Source organism: Artemia franciscana, chromosome 10 (genome assembly GCF_032884065.1).
Source record: "Artemia franciscana chromosome 10, ASM3288406v1, whole genome shotgun sequence".
Lineage (NCBI taxonomy): Eukaryota > Metazoa > Arthropoda > Branchiopoda > Anostraca > Artemiidae > Artemia > Artemia franciscana.
The window spans coordinates 48656522-48677912 of record NC_088872.1 but is presented as its reverse complement, the minus strand read 5'-3'; the positions used below and the strand labels follow the sequence as shown (position 1 = coordinate 48677912).

The following is a 21391-nucleotide window of genomic DNA, read 5'->3' as shown; positions in this document are numbered from 1 at the left end:
AAGATATACAGCTGACCGTTGAGGGGCTAGCTTCAAAAGCTCCCCCCCCCCAATAAGAATTGCATATCATGTGAGCAAAATCAAGGCAATGAAATTCCTCTAGGCAATGGTAAAACCAATAACATCCCCCTTAACATGACCCGAAAGTGTCAACTTAATATTCTAAGCTGTTCTGAGATATTACTGTTACACCTTTTTGACAACCTACGTAAACATAGCGTCTTTTGATTTAGTTCCAAACACCGCTCAGAATTTCCGGAAAATTTTACTTTAACACCCTTATCCTTAGTAGAGGTATAATAAATAACAATAATAAAACGACTTTATTTTCAGACACCTTACACTGTCATGCCAATCAGCGGCAGTTCTTGTCATAATACGGCACTAAACTTATAAAACATATGATAATCTCAGCTATAGCCATCGTCATACAAAATTATACATTGATTCGAAATATCACAGATTCAAAGTAAACACAGTCAAACAGAGTCAAACGAATAAAAAGAATAATAAATTAAGCAAATAAATATATACGATTATTGAAGAGTAGGTGCAGAATTAAAAACCTTGACCAACGAGGGAACAGAACTATTTGCGTACCACATATGCATTGCTGGTATCGGCTAAATTTTTGATACCGGTTGAGCTACATGTCGCGGGAGAAGTGGCAGTAGTAGGAGCAGTAGTTCAACAACCCCCCAAAACATAGCCAGAAAGATTCAACTACTACCCAAAGCTTTCCTAAGTTATTGCTGATACATCTTTCTGATAATCATGCACACATTGCGTTCTGATGAACTTCAATATCCCCCTAAGCGTTCAATGAAAGTTTTCACCACAATATCCTTAGACTCAGTGGTAGTAGTAGCAATCGAAGTAGTATGCGCATATTGCCTTTTGGCTAGTTCAACATTACCCTTCAAAATTTTCTGGAAGTTTCACCTTGATACATTCTCCTTAGTAGAAATGATAGCAGTAACAACAGTAGTAGTAGTATTAGCAGAAGTAGTTCGATATCCCTCTCAACAGTCCTTAAGTTTTTCCCTTAATACCCTTAGCCTCAGGAGCAGCAGCACTAATAGCAGTAGAAGTCCTAATGGTAGTAGTAATGGTGTCCACATAATCCCTTGTCCTTTGTTCAACATCTCCCTCAACAGGCTTTAAAAGTTTCAGCTTAATACTCTAGGGCGTTCCACCAATATTACTGATACAGTTTTTAACAACCTGCATGCACACAGTGTGTTTGATTTGGTTCAACATCCCCTTTAAAATCCCCTGAAAGATTCACCTTAGTATCCTTAACCCCAGTAGCAAAAGTAATAGTAGTTCAATACATATATACTGTCATTCTATTAGTTTTACACCCCCTCCACCATAGTCTGAAAATTTCAACTAAATACCCTAAGCGTTCCTAAGATATTGTTGAAACAACCTTTTCACGACCTGCGTGTACACTGTGTGTTCTGATTTAGTTCAACAACCCCTAAGCATTCCCTGAAAGCTTCACCTCAATATCTTAGTCTCCGTGTAAGTGGTAGCGTTCGTAGTCAAAGTATGCGCATCTTCCCTTTTGGCGAATTCAATATTACTCCCTCAGCATTTCCTGAAAATTTCAACTTGATACACTTATCCTTAGTAGAATTAGTAGGAGTAGTAATAGTAGTATTAGTAGTAGTAGTTCAACATCTCCCTCGAATTCCCTATAACTTTCCGCTTAATACCCTTAGCCTCAGTAATAGCAGTACTATTAGCAGTAGTAACACAACAACTTTTAGTAGTAAAAGTATCCACATAGTGCCTTGCCGTTTGTTCAACATCTCCCTCAACATGCCCTGAAAGTTTCAACTTAATGCTCTAGGGCGTTCCTTCGATATTGCTGATGAATCCTTTTGATAACCTGCATGAACATAGTGTTTTGTTTTGGTCCAAAAATCGTTTTTAAATTCGCTAAAAGGTTCACCTTAATTCCCTCTAGCCTCATTAATAGCACAAGTTATAGTAGTAGGAGTAGCAGTATGAATAGTGCATTTTAGGTGGTTCTAAATCCCCCTCAGCATGCCCTGAAGGTTTCAACTTTATATAAAAGCCGTTCCTGAGTTGTCGCTGACACATCCTTTTTGACAGCCTGCATGCAGGTAGTGTGTTTTAATTCAGTTCAACATTCCTTGAAATTTTCAAATTAATACCCTTAGCCTTAGAAGTAGTAGTAGTACTGATAGTAGTAGGAATAGCAGCAGTAGTAGTAACAGAGGAAGTAGTAATAGTAGTAGTAGTAATATGCACATAGTGCCTTTTGGTTAGTTCAACATACCCCTCATCATGCCTTGTAAGTTTCAAATTAATGCTCTAAGCCGTCCCTGATTCATTGCTGATGCGCACCTTTGACAACCTACCTGAACATAGTGTGTTTTGATTTAATTCAACTTCCCACTCAACATTCCCTGACATTTTCACCTAAATACCCTTAGCTCTAAGTCCAGTGACCCCAAAAAAAGCTGCAATAAATTCTAAGATGGGGAATATTTACCCACAAAACTAATTATTTGTTAAACAATTAAAACTCAATTTTACACTAATTTTTGTTTTAATTTGGTTATTTCCTAAATTATATAGAAGTAACTCTGTAGTATATTAGTGATTAGTGAACTTCTCCTTTCAGTTTTTGCCTTATTTTTGGTTTTACTACATTCCATTCCTTTTTAAATCCATATCGTTTTAGTCGTTTTAGAATTGGTTTTGTGTCCTTCAAATACACTGTATATTCCTCAGTAATAATAAAATCAAAATAATTGCGGCATTTTTTTTTCTTCTCCGAATTTTTGCTTGCCATCACAGGCAATGCGCAATTTAAATAACTTTTTTTTTCATTGTCGCGCTGTTTCTATACTTAATCTTACTATCTTACTGTATACTATTTTACTATCTTATACTATATTATACTATCTTACTCTATAGCCTACTCTTCTCTATAGCACATCTAGAAACCTCCAGAGGAACCAAAGAGCTCCAGGGAATTGAAGTTTCGAAGACCATGGGCCACAGCGCTGAACAAACCAGATACTGTGATGTATACGACATTTCCTAGACAATCGATTTAAAAAAAAACATTAACGATAAGAGAACAAAAAAAAGTATAATGGAAAATAATTAGAAAGCAGCATAAAGACGAATCCAAAAAACGGAAAAAATCTTGATTTATGGATGCTATATAAATATAGACCTAAATGATCGACATGAAAAATACAGATATGGTGGTTCAGCGCAAAAAAAAAGAAGAAAAAATTTACATCAATACGATGTCCATAGAACAGCTAAGAGCAGACAAGGTCTTTTTTATTAATTTTTTATATTTTTTCTTTATTTACTATATTTTTATAGTAATGTTATTTTTAGTTTTTTCAAATAATTTAGGTTTTGTTTATATTTCTTTTTATATATATATAAAGGAGAAAAAACCTACTCCTGAAGCCAGTGAAAATACTGCATCATCCCTGAATCCATCTGCTGAGGTACTGTTGAGTTGCTTGCAGCCTTTTGATCAGATTCCAATGGTTGACTTTGCAATTGGCTATCAACGGAGCAGCTACATTTGGAGCAGCTACATTTGGAGCAGATATTTTTTGTTTCAGGAGGTACCTTGGTTTTAGCTGTTGCTTCACTTTGTTGTATTTGCAATCTGGTTGCATTGTGAAGTTTTTCATACTCGTGATATTCTAGCATAGATGAGCGATAGCTGAAATATAACAATGAAACATCATATAACATATAAGAATATATGACATTGAAAAATTATATATCGAAATATAATGAATAGAATGATATACATGAAATATGATGAAATATATGAGACATGAAAATATATGAGATACAATGAAATATAACAATGAAATGTTTAACAGTGATTTCATTAGTGGCCATTTTGAGAAGATTCAAAATATGAATATCAGGCCCAAAGTTAATAATGTCTCTTCAAAATAAAAAAATGTTAAACATTTTGAACAGTTATTGCAACAACAACAAAAGCAGTCTCTTCGGTGGCCTGCACTCTACTTCGGAAAAATGTTAAAACGAGGATTTTTCAGAGAAAGTGTGAAATTTAAGTAAAATCAGTGAAAAGCTTAACTTTTTGAGGGATAAGGAAGGGCATAATGGGCATAATGGGCAAAACCGCCCGATTTGTTGACTTTTTGAAGCGTGACGTATCTAGTTAGTGAGGGTATACTGGACTTTTTTTTTATGTTCTGTTAATTATCAACTCAGCTGCTACTATACAGATCAAAATTAGGAAAGAGAAGGGTGAAAATACTGGCCTTGTGCACTCAAAAAGCCTTGATGCGCGGAAAAATAGACGGTACTTACGTGTTATAGCGACCACACTTTGTTCTTGATCTGTAATAAACAGGTTTTCTATGTACACTCGGAGATAATCAGTTTAGCTTGAGCGAGATAAACGGTATCTATGCAGGTATATTTTAATTAAATATCTAATGTATAGAGGTGGTTAGATATTTAATATAATGCGTTCTGGGCGGCCATAATTTGTTTCCCATAATTTTGTTACAAAATAATATATTTTCATCATATTTTGATATACGTCACTATGATTAACTTAACTTTACTTTTTTGGTGTGGTCGCTATAACACGTAAGCATCAAATGGGTAAAATCAGAAGTAGAGTAGAGTTTTTATCAGCCTTATTTATATGGATCATTTTGAAGAAGCTTTTCCAAAAGAACAAAGGCTAAGGGAGAACAAGGAATCAAATGGGAAGTAAAGATCTCCTAAACTGAGGTTGTGTAAACCTCATTTACATAGATCCTTTTGGATGAAGTTTTTCCTAAAGAACATGGGAAACGCTAAGGGAGAACAAGGAATTAAATGGGAAGTAAAGATCTCCTAAACTGAGGTTGTGTAAACCTCACTTACATGGATCCTTTTAGATGAAGTTTTTCCTGAAGAACGTGGGAAAGGCTGAGGGAGAACATGGAACTAAATGGGAAGTAAAGATCTCCTAAACCGAGGTTGTGTGAACCTCATTTACATGGATCCTTTTGGACGAAGTTTTCCCCAAACAACATGGGAAAGGCTAAGGGAGAACATAGAATTAAATGGGAAGTAAAGATCTCCTAAACTAAGTTTGTGTAAACCCTCATTTAAGTGGATCCTTTTGGATGAAGTTTTTCCTAAACAACATGGGAAAGTCTAAGGGAGAACACAGAATTAAATAGGAAGTAAGGATCTCCTAAACCGAGGTTATAGTAAACCTCATTTACATGGATCCTTTTGGACGAAGTTTTTACTAAACAACATGGGAAAGGCTAAGGGAGAACACAGAATTAAATGGGAAGTAAAGATCTCCTAAACTGAGGTTGTGTAAACCTCATTTATGTGGATCCTTTTGGATGAAGTTTTTCCTAAACAACATTGGAGAGGCTATGGGAGAACACGGAATTAAATGGGAAGTAAAGATCTCTTAAATTGAGGTCATTTGAGTGCCTTAGATGAAAATGTTAACAGAATGAATGAATTTTTGGAGGTTTTGAGGACTCAGGACGCAAGAATAGATTTGAAGTTTTATTTTAAGAAGACTAATTTCCTTAGACTGGGAATAAATTAGGGTGAAAAGGCGACATAGGGTAACGAGAACAATGATCAAGTGGAGGGATTCACTTACCAGGACAGCACTATTTTTAAAGATAATGAATGCAATCTCAGTTTCGAAAAGAAGTTTAGAAGAATAGGAAGGTAAATGTGCCAACTAAGATCTGAATAGTGGAAGCTAAAGTAATGAGACTGGTCAAGGAGGGTTATAAAACCTGGGCGCTTTGAAAGACTGAGGTAAATTTGTTAAATGTTTTCCAGAAGATAGTCCTAGTACTCGTTTGACTTACTCAAACAATAAGCTGTAGAATAATATAGTTCGATCCCACTTTCTAGGGTTACAATCAAAGAAAGGTTAAGACAGTTAGGCCAATATTTTACGGATGGGTATTATTTTTCTGACCACCAGGTCTGGTGAAGACATCGCGGGATTTGGCTCCAGCTGGTCGTCAGAGTTTATGCCCAAGAAGCTTCAGTTCTCGTTATTTTTTGATTGCACATAGGGGTGTTTCTGGGCACAGCGTCTTCATACCTCAGCGTTCGAAATACGAGGCCATCGACTGACTCGTTATATGTTCTTCACGCAGCAGCCTTTAAAGACCTAGTTTTGCATGCGTAGAGGAGGATCGACCGAGCAGTTACCTCGTCGACCTTCATCTTAGTTCTTGAACTTATTTCATGTCTACTCCAAAGCGACTTCTTGATACTTTCGAGAGTAGCCCATACCCTTCCTATTCCTGCTGTAACATCAGCTTTCCCACCTCCATTTGGTGTTAGGATATAACCAAAGGGCTATATCCTTGGTCATTTAACAAGGCAAACAAAAAAGGGAGGTTACATCATCTAACTACGTTTTCGTATAAGATTTCTATCCTGAACGGTAAATTCAAGAGCTCTCCTTATTTTGAGATATTTAATGGATTGAGGCATCTTAATTAGTGCGGATCGGCCGTGTCATGTCTAAATGACTTAAGATAAAAAGAGGATAAACGTATCCTCATCTTTTTTCTCAACAAAGCGTTTCAATGCAAACTACTGGGCTATAGGAAAGACAACAGATAGAAAAAAACAAATAAATTTAGCCTACCATTAGATTTTAAATTCAATAATCCTTCTAAGTATAATAAGCACTGCCATAAAGTTTACATCCCAAACCCGCTTGGCGTTAGGTTGTGGGACTTTTGAACAGCCTCAACGGTTTCAACATCTTTGATACAAAGTCTTCAATGAAAAACAGAAAACTAATGCGTCAATCTGGCACGAAAAAATGCTGACGACATTTTTGGCATTTGCTTTTATGCCAGGCATACGTCCATTTTACTAGGGCTTATTCAAGTTATCTACTTAAGCATTTGACGGGAAAAATATCTTGTCATATTTTGGAAACTTTGATAAACTTAAGAAAAACCCTTTGGGTGGAAAATTTTTTACAAATAAAAATCTAATAGGGATAAATCCTTTTATTTGACAGTGAATTAAACAAAAATTATCTGGATATTTTGGTCACATATACAATGCATAAGCGGTCACAGATAAACTAGTGAAGACAGTCATTGTATATGTGATCAAAATATCCAGAATTTTTTTTTTTTATTTCAACGTCAAATAAAAGGATTTATCCATTTTGAGCTGCTATTTATACGTCATAGATAGGCAGTGTGGGCTTCGAAAATACCACAAGTTCAGAGCTTGTCCAAGTGAACTTGGACAAGTTCAAGTTCCTTTTATTATCAATATAGGCTACATCCATTTATAAACAAAAAAAATTAATTAAGTACTGTAACCAACGCACAAAAAATTAAATTTCACCAATTTTCTTTCTGAACCGCGTTTTTTCTTTGTTTTTTCTTTTTCTATTTTTTTTTATTTTCATTTTTTTCGTACTTATTTTTCTTTTTCACTGTACAATTGGTATCAGGTAAATTTGTGAGTTTAATCTTATTTCATTTCTATTTTAATTGGGTTAGGACTTTCCTGCAAAAACTATTTCTTTTAGATAATATCTTATAGCTGGGCATAAAAGAATCCTGTGCATCAGCACGAATAATAGTCTTTCGTCGATTTTAGAGTTTATTTAGTTAAATTGACTTTTTGAAAATTAATAAACTATTTTTACAATTCCAAAACACTTATTTTTGGGAATTATCTAATGACTGCATAGAGTTAGAAGTAAATCAAGCATTTTACCGCCAAAACTACTAAAACTTAAAACTATTTTCCGAGTCTTGCAAAATTATTTATAATAGCTCTATGGCTCTATGGCTACACTCTAATAAATTCATTGAATCCCAATCAAATCAAAATAAGATTTACAATTCACTATTTTACGAGATCACGCTTACACTTACACATCCAACGATTTTGTAAAAAGAGTAAATCAAGCGTTATACCACAAAAACTACGATAACTCAAAATTATTTTTCGAGTCTTGGAAAATTATTTCTAATAGCTCTTTAGATCTATGGCACAATAGCTATACTCTGTAACCACTCTTTAACTTTAGGAAATGGCACTTGATACCTTTTTATGTCTCCAAAATCTCTAGAAAACTCCATCTTTCTCTTAGCAAATCTGCACTTATCAGCCAGTTTTAGGTCTTTACTAAGGAGTGCCAATGTGAAAGCTGCCTGTACTCCCTTGATATCGATGGGTTGTCTTTGATGACAAAAATCTATCAGGTGTTGATAGACCCAGGAATTGGACTTATCCTTCTTTAACGCAGTTCTGAGAACTTGAAGGGCTTTCTCGTGCTTCTGAAGTATCTATAAAAGGAACGATAGTTATAGGTCAATAGGGAACTACCTAACCATAGACTTGAGCTTAATGAAATTAATAAATATAGAAAAACAAAAACTGTCAGTTTTGTTCAGGGAATTGTTAAGAGACGAAAAACTTGTTGCAAATTTATTATTGAGGTTTGCTTTACCAACTTATTATTAGCGTCAAGTTTCTCGTTGTTCTGAAGTATCTATAAAAGGAAAGATATTTATAGATCAATAGGGAACTACCTAACTATAGACTTGAGCTTAATGAAATTAACAAATATAGAAAAACAAAAACTGTCAGTTTTGTTCAGGGAATTATTAAGAGACGAAAAAACCTGTTAAAAACTTAATATTGAGGTTTGCTTTACGAACTTATTATTGGTGTCAAGCTTTCTCCAATGATACGCTAGGGTAATGGAGTCTCTTGAAATAGAATTTATTTAGTTCCATAGCTTCCTATTTTTCTATAATCAAGAATAATGGCACCGCAATAGAGATAAAACGTAACCAAGAATCGAAAGGATAGAATTAAACATAACAATCAAGATTAGCAAAAAAAGAAAAATATCATGAACACCATCTATTGAATAGTTTTTTGTATCTATTTGGCGCAGCAAATTTAAATGAAGTTCATTAGATGTCCGATTACTTTTTCATCTAAATACGAATCTTTAAAGAAAAGCAACAACTACTACTAATGATAGTTCAGTGCAGCACCAAGCCCCTTGAGGCCAACACAGCTAAACACGCTCCTTCATCCTAATCTATTCAAAGCCCCCATCTTTACACCCTCCCAAGAAGTTTACTGGGATCTGCTTTTCTTTTGGCTGTCAAGGACGATCTTTGGCAATCTATTATCCTTCATCCGTAGAACGTATCTCAGCCATCTCAAATTCTCAACCTTTCTCTCATTATAGTCCTAGAAAGCGGGATTGAACCACATTTTCCGCATAGCTTGTTGTTTGAGATACGGTCAGTCTGTCAGGTACCAAAAACAATCCGTAGGCATTTGCTCTGGAAAACATCCAGCAAATCCTCCTCCATGTTTCGGAGCGCCAACAGAACAAAATAATAACAGCATTATCCTCACAGGCCAACTACTAAGAGCGGTCAATATCGACATCAAAAGATTAGGTTTCCAGGACGCAATAAATCAGCAATAACAACTAAGTGCAGATCATAATTATTACTAATGATTTAATGAAATCCATAACGAATAAGGTTGGTAAAACTAAAAAAAATTTAACATGATTGGATTGTATAAAAAGTTAATCTGCACTTTGCTAGGGTTCTTATTAAGTCCTAGGAAATTAAATAGTTTCGAATACACATTTCCGGTTTGGCAACCTGGTTTGATTAAGTAACAACTTAATAGCCACTAAGAATATTAACAAAAAGAAATTAAAATTTTCGTGGTTAGTATGATATGATCTGCAATAGTCTCTGTAAAGACATCTTGCCAATCCGTTCTTATTTTTAAATTAAAAACAAAATGCTTATGAAAGGTATAGCATTTTTAAAGGAATTTTCTCAAGTTAAAATATGAAAAGAATAAATGCACACTTTACTGTAATCTAGAAAATGAAACTGAATTCAAAGAATTGAAGTTTAAAACTGAAATAGGCCAGGAAACAAGATACTGGTATTCACATAACTAGAGAAAACTCTAGATCATGTCGAAAAACTCCCAATTCTGATGGAGGTTGCGTTAACAAATTTTCAGAAGGTTTTCCATGCGTAATATTTTTGTGATTTTACGCAATTTGAACCATGAAACTTAAATCAGTAGCAAGAAAACGAACTCAAGCGTTCAAATCGTCAATGGGTGCAAAGACGGAGGTACTAAAAACCTGTTCTACAAATGAGTGACCTAAGGCTTCCAAATGCTGTCCTTAACTGACATCCTCCTTGCACCCACCAAAGGGGAAGGCCCCAAAACATTCTACGGCACAACTATCAGGAAGACCTCTACAGCCTTAATACCAACATTTAACAAGGGAAAGACGCCGTGGCTGCAACAAACTTTGAGGATTACAGTACGCTCTTCCTAAATGCTCTTATCGTGACTAAATACCAACATTTAACAAGGGAAAGACGCCATAGCTGCAGCAAACTTTAGGGATTACAGTAGGCTCTTCCTAAATGTTTTTACCGTAACTAAACACCAACATTTAACAAGGGAAAGACACCGTGGCTGCAGCAAACTTTAGGGATTACAGTAGGCTCTTCCTAAATGCTCTTATCGTAACTAAATACCAACATTTAACAAGGGAAAGACGCCGTGACTGCAGCAAACTTTAGGGATTACAGTAGGCTCTTCCTAAATGCTCTTATCGTAACTAAATACCAACATTTAACAAGGGAAAGACGCCGTGGCTGCATCAAACTTTAGGGATTACAGTAGGATCTTCCTAAATGTTCTTACCGTAACTAAACACCAACATTTAACAGGGGAAAGACGCCGTGGCTGCAGCAAACTTTAGGGATTACAGTAGACCCTTCCTAAATGCTCTCATCGTAACTATTACCAACATTTAACAAGGGGAAGACGCCGTGTTTGCATCAAACTTTAGATATTACTGTAGCCTCTTCCTAAATGCTCTTACCGTAACTAAATGCCATCATTTAGCAAGGGAAAGACGCCATGGCTGCAGCAAACTTTACAGATTACAGTAGGCTCTTCCTAAATGCTCTTATTGTAACTAAATACCAACATTTAACAAGGGAAAGACGCCGTGGTTGGAGCAAACTTTAGGGATTACAGTAAACTCTTCCTAAATACTCTTATCGTAACTAAATACCAACATTTAACAAGGGTAAGACGCCGTGGCTGCATCAAACTTTAGGGATTACAGTAGGCACTTCCTAAATATTCTTATCGTAACTAAATACCAACATTTAACAAAGGAAGACGCCGTGGCTACAGCAAACTTTAGGGATTACAGTAGGCTCTTCCTAAATGCTCTTACCGTAACTAAATACAAACATTTAACAAGGGAAAGACAATAAATACAATAAATACAAGCCATGGCTGCATCAAACTTTAGGGATTACATTAGGCTCTTCCTAAATGCTCTTACCGTAACTAAATACCAACATTTAGCAAGGGAAAGACGCCATGACTGCAGCAAACTTTACGGATTACAGTAGGCACTTCCTAAATGCTCTTATTGTAACTAAATGCCAACATTTAACAAAGGAAAGACGCCGTGGCTGCAGCAAACTTTAGATATTACTGTAGGCTCTTCCTAAATGCTCTTACGTAACTAAATACCAACATTTAGCAAGGGAAAGACGCCATGACTGCAGCAAACTTTACGGATTACAGTAGGCACTTCCTAAATGCTCTTATCGTAACTAAATACCAACATTTAACAAGGGAAAGACGCCGTGATTGCAGCAAACTTTAGGGATTACAGTAGGCTCTTCCTAAATGCTCTTATCGTAACTAAATACCAACATTTAACAAGGAAAAGCCGCAGTGGCTGCAGCAAACTTCGATTGGTATTGATCTAATAAAAGCACCCCTTCCGTGAAGTTGGGGCTATTGTGCATGTATTAGCTCTAGAATTACCACAGTTATCCAAGTAGGATATAGTACGACCTAAGGAACCATAACTGATTTATTGAGCCATTCGCGGTTTCTCCTACTGGGGGCTTGTACTTAGACATGCATGGCTTAGATTACAGTAGGCTCTTCCTAAATGCTCTTATCGTAATTAAAATGTAAGAGAAGGATAGAGACGATATTTCACGTTACGCTGCTGCCTGGAGCTTTGTTATTCTGGTTTTTAGATCCTAGCAGATTGTTACGAGATAAGAAAGACGATAGAGAAAGATAAAACAGATACATAGAGGGGGAGGGAAAAAAATGATAACAAATATTCAGAACAGTCAGCTTGTCAATCGACTTTTGAACTAAGATCCATCAAGAATGATTACATTTTTGAAAAGCTTTGTGTACGCTATCTAGTTGTAAACATTAGATAAACTACCGTTTTCAAACTAGATCTCAGTTGTTTATCAAATACCCTGTGAAAGACTATGTGCGAATTTGAAAACAAGGGTGAACTTGAGAAATCTAAACTTAAAACGGAAACAGGAACCTCTTTGGGAAGACCGGAAAAATCAAATCTAAATAAATCTTGAAAAGACAGACAGAAAGGATTTGCTGTATAATATGTTAAAGGTAATTATTTAGTGAGAAAAAGAACTGTTTTCCTACTTTAGTAATTAAGACAGATAAGTACTTGAATGAGGGCTTGATCCTACTCATCCAACCATCCAATCATATAGTATAAACAGTACAACTAAACAAAATCAGCCAAAAGAACCTAAAGTACTTAATAGACAACTAGAAAGAAAAATCAAACGCTAAGGATCCAATTTCACATAAGAGAAAAAGGATAGTTAGGTATGGGAATTTCACCTTGTATAAATAGCGGGAGTATTTGATGGACAACCACGATCCCATCTCTTTACTTATTTTCCAGGTATGTGGTAGATGGTACTCATACAGCTGAATAACTCGCTCATGATTTCGGCAACGGATTTCTAATTCGATCAGCTGACATCTCGCTTCTAGAAGACTTGGATATTGCTCAATTACATGTTCAATTAGAGTCCGGGCCCAATCTAGGTTACCTATGTCAAACGATAAGGATAGCCAGTTATTTACATGCAAAACAAATAGGGTATACAACAAACAAGTATCAGCAGAAAACAAAGAAATGGACTTTCAGTAATTTGACTCGAGAAAGACCAAACGCCATTCATGGACCATAATAACTACTACTACTAACAACGAACACAGCATCAAGTTGTCCAAGTCCAAAACAGCTGTGAACGCACCTCCTCCGACCAAACCCGTCCAAACATTTACTCTTTAAGGCTCCCATGTAGCTATAAGTTTCTTTAATTCTTTTTTTAAGACCTCTTCTTATTTACACGAGTAGAAATTAACATGAGTAGGAATCAAAACCCCTATGTTTTCCCAAGGCCAGAACAAAATTTGCACTTTACTGAAAAAAAAAATACAAGTAAATGGACGTTTTCAGTTTAATATATATGATAATATTTATCATCATATAATAGATACGATGATATTTATTCCTCAAAACGTTAATAATATTTGATTTATTAAAGCTTTGATTTTTTGATTTTTTATCAAATTTTTGATAAAACTTTTGATCAAATTTTTGATTTTTTAAACATTTGATTTTTTATCAGTAAAGTGCAAATTATGTTCTGGTCTTGGGAAAGCATAGGGGTTTTGAGCCCTACTCATGTTAATTTGTACTCATTTTGAAATTGAATTGGTTATTTATTGTAATTTCTATTTGTTTTGATTTTCATTTATCTATCGATGCTGATTTGTGATTACTTGATTTTATTTTTGTTCATTTTTGCTTTAATGGTGTTCTTTACTTTTTTCTGAAAAACTTATCCTGTAGAAAATTATTTTAGGATTAACTTGTGTTTGTTTTCTATTGACATAGTCTTTTCAGGGAAAAAGAAAATAATAGTTTAACTCTTTTCCGTTTTTCTTTAAGAATTTATGGTTTGGCCTATTTGAATGCTTAAAAAAATCTTTCAACAATTTTTAAAAACAGACAACCCTTTACAAATATGGACACAAAAATAGTAGTGTTAAAATTTAGTTTTATACCTCCTCTAGTTAGCCTGAAAAATAAAACTTGATACCATTCACAAAAAAATCTATCTGTCATCTTTGACAGTTTGGACACACTTACATTCTTTTGATGTAGTTAAATTTTAATAGCAGAAAAAACAATAGAGGTATCCCAAAAAGTTTGAAATAAATACCCGAGTTGTTCTTGAGACTGCTGAGATATCTTATTGGAAATCAGCATACACACAGTGCTTGTTATCAAACAGTCCGTGGTAACGAACTGTAGTAAGGAGCGACCCGGCTCAATAGTAAACGAGACTCTAAAAATCGGAATTTCGATGCTAAAAGATACATCAAAAGGATCATATTTTCATGCTGATTTTAAATATATAAGTTTCATCAAATTTAATCTTTGTCATCAAAAGTTAAGAGCCCGAGAGAATTTACGTTATTTTGGAAATTAGGGTGAAATACCCCCTAAAAGACATAGAATCTTAACGAAACTCACATCATCATATTCAGGGTATCAGAGAACCCTATAGTGAAAATTGCAAGCTCCTATCTACAAAAATGTGGAATTTCGTATTTTTTGCCAGAAGACAGATCACGGGTGCGCGTTTATTTGTTTGTTCTTTTTTCTTTTTCACAGTGGTCATCGTATCGAACAAGTGGTCCTAGAATGTCGCAACAGGGCTCATTCTAAAGTAAATGAGAAGTTCTAGTGCCCTTTTTAAGTGACAAAAAATTGGAGGACACCTAGGCCCTCTCCCACGCTCATTTTTTTCCCAAAGTCAACGGATCAAAATTTTGAGATAACCATTTTGTTCCGCATAGTCGAAAACCATAATAATTATGTCTTTGGGGATGACTTACTCCCCCACAGTCCCTGGGGGAGGGGCTGCAAGTTACAAACTTTGACCAGTGTTTACATACAGTAATGGTAATTGGGAAGTGTACATACGTTTTCAGGGGGATTCTTTTGGTTTGGGGGGGGGGGGGGTTGAGGGGAGGAGGCTGTGTGGGAGGATCTTTCCTTGAAGGTATATGTCATGGGGGAAGAGAAACTCAATGAAAAGGGCGCAGGATTTTCTAGCAGTACCATAAAAAAAAAAAACAATGAAAAAATAAACATGAAAAAGTTTTTCCAATTGAAGGTAAGGAGTAGCATTAAAACTTAAAACGAACAGAGATTATTAAGCATATGAGGGGTTCTAAAAATACTTTAGCATAAAGAGCGAGGTATTTAGAAGGAGATAAATGCATCGCTCTTTACGCTAAAGTATTTTTAGTAATTTCAACTACTTATTCTACGGCCTTTCTGATTCAGGGGTCATTCTTAAAGAATCGGGACAAAACTTAAGATTTAGTATAAAGAGCGAGGTATTAACGAGGGGACAAACCCCCTCATATACATAATAAAAATATAAGAATATAAAAGTGTGTTAAGTAAGTTAATTCTTAAGTTACGTATACTTTTTACTAATAAAAACGTGCGTTAAAAATTAAAAGTTCTAGCTGCCTTTTTAAGCAACCGAAAAAATATAGGGCAACTAGGCCTCCTTCTCCACCCCTTATTTCTCAAAATCGTCTGATCAAAATTAAGAGAAAGCCATTTAGCCAAAAAATAAAGAATTAGTATGCAAATTTCATTTTAATAATTTATGTGCGGAGAGCCAAAATCAAACATGCATTAATTCAAAAACGTTCAGAAATTAAATAAGAAAAAAAATAGTTTTTTTTAACTGAAAGTAAGGAGCGACATTAAAACTTAAAACGAACAGAAATTACTCCGTATATGAAATGGATTTTCCCCTCCGCAATCCCTCGCTCTTTACGCTAAAGTTTGACTCTTTGCCACAATTCTAATTTTTAAAGAAATTAAAAACTTTAGCGTAAAGAGCGAGGCGTTGAGGAGGGGAAAACATATACGGAGTAATTTCTGTTCGTTTTAAGCTTTAATGTCGTTCCTTACTTTCAGTTAAAAAAAAACTAGTTTTATTTATTTATTTAATTTTAAGGCAACATTTAGTTTTTAAACATAATGGGCAAATTGCATAACTGTGGGGGGTTGACCAACGCAGCAGCCCTAGAGATACAGTTGCAAGACCCCTCAGTTATGCTGAACAAATGGCGTTTTGTTATCTCTCTCTTAAATTTTGATGGGAAATGTTTGGAAAATTATAAGCTAAAGAGGAGGGCTCACTACCATTCAATCACTTTTGACTCTTAAAAAGGGTATTAGAACTTTGAATTTCCAATCAAATTAGCTCCTTTAAAATATCAAGGATATTAATTGCTATGATAGAGCAGAGCTACCTATTATTTTACTTATATGTCATTTTGATACTTGCACGCGTATAGTTTTTTCGTTTAATTAAAACTCCCCCTAAACGTTTCAACTTAATGCTTTTAGTGTCATTAGTTACAGTAACCGTAGAAGTAGTACCAAAAGCATAGACATAGTGTCTTCGGGCTAGTTCAGAATTTGTCACAACTTACCCTGAAAAGTCTAACTTAATAATGTAAGCCGTTATTGTGATATTGCATTGTCACCCTATTGACAATCTACATGATCATAGTTCGTTTTGTTTAGTTCAGTATCCGCCTAAATATTCCTTGAAAGCTTCACCTTAATGCCCTTAGCTTGTGTAGTAGCAATAGTTGTAGTAGTAGTAGTAGTAGTAGCATTAGTAGCAGTATGTACATAGCACCCTTTTTTTCAACATCCTCTTCAAAACACGATTAAATTTTTAACTTAATACCGTCAACCGATCCTGAAGCATTGCTGATACGTCCTCTTGACAACCTATACGGACATAGCGTGTTTCGATTTATTTCAATACAGTACGATATTGCCCAAAATTTTTGCCTTTAGTAGTAGTAGGTTTATTAGTAGTAGTAGTAGTACCAGTTGTAGTAGTAGCAGTAGGAGTCGAGTTAATAGTAGCAGTCTTAGATTTAGTGGCAGTAGCAGTAGTTGTAGGAGTAGAAGCAGTAGTACTATTATATAAATATTGTCTTTTGGTTAGTTCAACATCCCCCACAACAAGCGTTGTAAGTTTTAATTTCACACACGAAACTGTTGCTAAGATATTGCTGATATGCCCTTTTGACAACCTTCTTACAGATGGCAGGTTGTCAACCGTACAACAGAAATTTTCAGAAATATTCTCTGAAAACTTCGCCTTCATATCCTTAGGTATAGTTGAAATAGTAGTCACAGTAGTAATATAACTACTCAACTTAATACATTTAGCCATTGCTATGATATTGTCGATTTGCTGTTTTGATAACCTGTATATTTATTTATTTATTTTCTTTATTTCCCTCAAAAAATGAGGAGTACGCTACAATATAATATAAAGAAAAAACAACTGATAACACTTACAATCAAAACCTATCAAATATTGATCGAACACTTAAAAAAAAAAAAAAAAAAAAAAAAAAAAAAAAAAAAAAAAAAAAAAAAAAAAAAAAAAACACTTGCTAAATAGATTAGCCTATAAATCATGAAGAGCCAGAACTGTTACTAAAAAACGGAAATAAATTGTGGCCTAAAAGGCTAATTTTCGCCCTATCTTCAAATGTTTTATATTTTTTGTTTATACAGACTACAGGATCCTTCACATTAAGCTTTAAAACAATCTCAGTGTTACTAAAAGAAAGGGGGAAACCAAGTAAAAATTTACAGAATTTAAAATAAGCAACTTTAATGGGCGAAAGATCAGAAGGTCTGAAATTTCAGAAGAGGATACATACGACCAAGGACATCCCGACGGTAAAGACCCCGAAAACGAATTAAAAGACCAAATGCCTTGCGTAGTTTCATCTGAACATGCTGAACCAGGACTGGTTTGAAATCTCTTTTCGAAGCAGCATAAGGTAATCCCAAATAAGTGACTATTGGCGACGACTGAAAAATAACACCATTGCCGCAATCAAGAGTCGCCCTGACATTATCCTCTAAACAATTTACAACAAAAAATTGACATTTTTCAAAACTGATAGAAAGGCCCAAACCTTTTAAACAATTAATTAAAATATTAAAATTAGAAACAAGACTAGACTTGGACCGGCTTAGAAGGATAATGTCATCAGCATATGCAATGTAAGACAGATTTCGAGATAATGAAACAAACGAGCAGGAAAGAGAATTAAGGGCAGTAGCTAAACAAGAATTGAATATATAAGGAGAAATAATTCCTCCTTGTCTAATTCCTCTACCCACTTGAATTAATTCGGACTGAGATGAAGACGAACTCGGACAGATACGGATCTTTAAACCAGAATACCAAGAGCGAAGGACTCGTATGACAGCTAGGGGCAATCCAGCATGGATTAAAGTGAGCAGAGCGGATGCATGAGAAATGTTATCAAAGGCCCCTTTGATATCAATCAAGAGGGCGTATAGCGGTTGACCAGAGATTCTCGCTTCTTCAATAACTTTGCTGAAAGATGCATGGGCATGGTCACATCCCAAACCTCTCTTGAAACCAACTTGATTAGAACCAGTGTCAAGAATTTCAAGAAGATCCTTCAAACACAACTCAAACACTTTCCCAATCATAGAACTCCTAGTAATTGGCCTCCAGGAACTACAAGATGACAAGTATTTTTTCTCGCTCTTAGGAATAGGCGTAACTATGCCATTATAGAATGACGATGGTACTAAACCAGTAGTAAGTAAAAGGTTGAAAAATGCCAGTAGAGTAATAAGAAAAGAAGAAGGAGCAAGTTTGAGGTGATTAGCAAATAAGCCATCATGATCCTTAGCCGACTGCGCCTTTAACGTTTTGATTGCTCCACGTAACATATCCTCAGAAATCCTGTAATCAGTTGAAAAATTCTTCAACCTTTCATCTAATTGCAACACAACACTGTTAGAATCGTACGAAGTCGACAACTTAGAAAAATAATTTTCCCACTCTTTCAGCGATGGTGTGGAATTAGTATCAGGCATGTTAATCCGCCTATTGCCTCGGAGAACATTCCAAAGGAGATTCTTGTCCTTGTCGTTTTCAATATTTGAAGAAGCTTCTTCTATGACCAGGTTATTATGACGACGGAGCTCTGCTTGGAATTCAGCCTTTCTCTTTTTCATTAGCAAAAAAAACTGGATGCGAGTCTCTTGGCTTACGGAGGGCCCACCATTCCCAATACGCTTGTTTAGCCGCCTTATTAGAATTTACCAAAAAAGGATTGAGGCTCCAAAAAGGTTTCTGCGCGCCCAATCTTATCCTATTAGTAGGAAAAACTGCCGCAGCACCATACTTTAAGCAATGGATTAATTCAAAATAAAGACAATTAATAGTCAAAGAGGGATTACTATCCATTGAATCCAAACTATCAGGGATATAGACTTTATCAATTAAAGTCCCAACTCTTTCTTGGTAAAGCGGTCTAAAATTTGGATTCCAATCAACCAGATCAAAAAATTTAGGAAGCTTATTACCAGAAAAACGAACTGGGGAAGGAGTACTTTTGGTAAATTGATCTTCCCCTTTAAATATTCTCTGAGAGTTCCAACTTAATACAGAAATCAATTCTTAAGATACTCTATTTTGACAATCTAAATGCACATAGTGTCTTTTGTTAGTTCGAATTTCCCATCAATATTTTCGCAAATTTTGCCTTCATAGACTTAGCCTTAATAGTAATATTAGCTCAGTAGTTTCAGTGGTAGTAAAAGTAGTTGCAGTGTTAGTGTTGTATTAGTAGTAGCAGTAGTAGCAGCGGTATTAATAGCGGAAGTAGCGTGTGCATGTTGCCCTTTGGTCAGTTAACCATCGCAATCATGACGCCCCGGAAATTCCACCTTGACACGTTAAGCCGTTCCAAAAACATTGTTGAAATGGGCTTTTGAAATCCTTTTGACGCCCTTTTTACCTTAATACTCTAAGCGTTGCAAGCGGTTTTAGTTGAAGTAGTAGTTTAGTAGCAGTATTAGCATAAGGAAAAGTAGCAATGGTATTAGTGTTAGTAGTGCAATGCATATATTACCTTTTTGTCAATTGATCTTCCCCTTTAAGTATTCTCTGAAAGATTAAACTTAATACCCTAATTCCCCCTCAATATTCTGTCAAATTTTCACCTTCATACCTGTAGCCTTAATTGTACTAGTATCATAGTAGAAGCGGTAGTAGTCGGAACAGTAGTAGAAGTAATATTGTATAATTATTAGTAGTAACAGCAGTAGCAGCAGTAATAATAGCAGTAGTAACAGGTACATTTTGCCTTTTGGTCAACTGAACATCCCATTCATGATGCCCCTGAAGTTTCCTCTTGATATGATAAGCCGTTCCAAAAATATTGCTGATATGCCCGTATCAGCAATCTGTATTTGCATAGTATGCATTGCTTTAGTTTAATTTTCCCTTCAACTTTTCCTCAGATATTTTATTCAATATCCTCAGCCTTAGTAGAACTTGCTACAAAAGTGATAGTTTTAGCGATAGCAGTGGTAGTAGTAATAGTACTTCTGGTAGCAATAGTAGCAGTAGAAGCAGCAATAGTTGTAGTAGTAGTAGCGTGCAAATATTGCCTTTTTGGTCAATTGATTATCTCCCTCACCATTACCTGAAAATTCCAAATTAATATACTCAGTGATTACTGAGTTATACCCTTTTGAAAACCCACATAGACATAACATGTTATGATTTATTTCAACACTCCCCTCAACATTCTCTGAAAGACTCATCTTAATTCCCTTCATATTAGTAGAAGTCAAACATACACATCTTTTCTTAATAACATATAGCATATACAAACAATGAACAAATTGCATAGCTTGCGGCCCTTGCCCTGAAGCCTCAGCGGGGGGGGGGGGGCTTCCCCAAACGCATAATTACTGAACCTTTCAATAATGCTGAAAATAATGACGTCTCAAAACTTGGTTTGGATCTTTGTTATGGGAAATGATGGGAGTAGGGGGTTGGTTTCTCTCAATGCACTTTGACTCTTAACAAGGGCACTATAACTTCCAATTTAAAATCAAATGGGACCCATTTAAGTTTGATACGACCACATATTCCATAAAAACCTTATATGCCCCCAGGGCATAATTTAAAGCCCTTGCTCCAGGGCTCTGGGGGGGGGGGTGCCAACCCTGGAGGCATTGCTATATTTTCTTTGGACTTTTTTAAACAAAATTGCCATTGGACAATTTCAATCAAATACATTTGGCGAAAAGAGGGGTAGTCGGGTGGGGAATGGGACTACTTTACCTCCATCGCTATTAGCTCTTAAAAGGGAATTGGAACTTCCAATTTCAACCAAATGAGCCAGCTCTAAATTTTATAAAACCATCCCTTCCATAATAACCTTAAATGTCCCAGGGGCATAACTTACAACCCTCACCGTCAGGCTCTGGTGGTTTGTATCAACCTCATAAGCT

At 35.5% G+C, this 21391-nt stretch overlaps 1 protein-coding gene across 4 annotated transcripts in view; it reads right to left on the bottom strand.

Annotated features, from left to right (window-relative positions):
* The window catches only part of LOC136032299 (pre-mRNA-processing factor 39-like), a 180412-nt gene that overhangs the window by 100040 nt on the left and 58981 nt on the right, over positions 1–21391 (bottom strand). For 3 of the 4 annotated variants that reach the window (XM_065712581.1, XM_065712583.1, XM_065712584.1), the window contains exons 9-11: positions 12796–13010; positions 8122–8363; positions 3461–3733 (exon numbers count right to left, since the gene is read on the bottom strand). In XM_065712581.1, the coding sequence (XP_065568653.1) occupies positions 3461–3733; positions 8122–8363; positions 12796–13010 (730 nt within the window). The remainder of the gene's footprint in view (positions 1–3460; positions 3734–8121; positions 8364–12795; positions 13011–21391) is intronic. The other variant, XM_065712582.1, reaches the window with a different exon arrangement.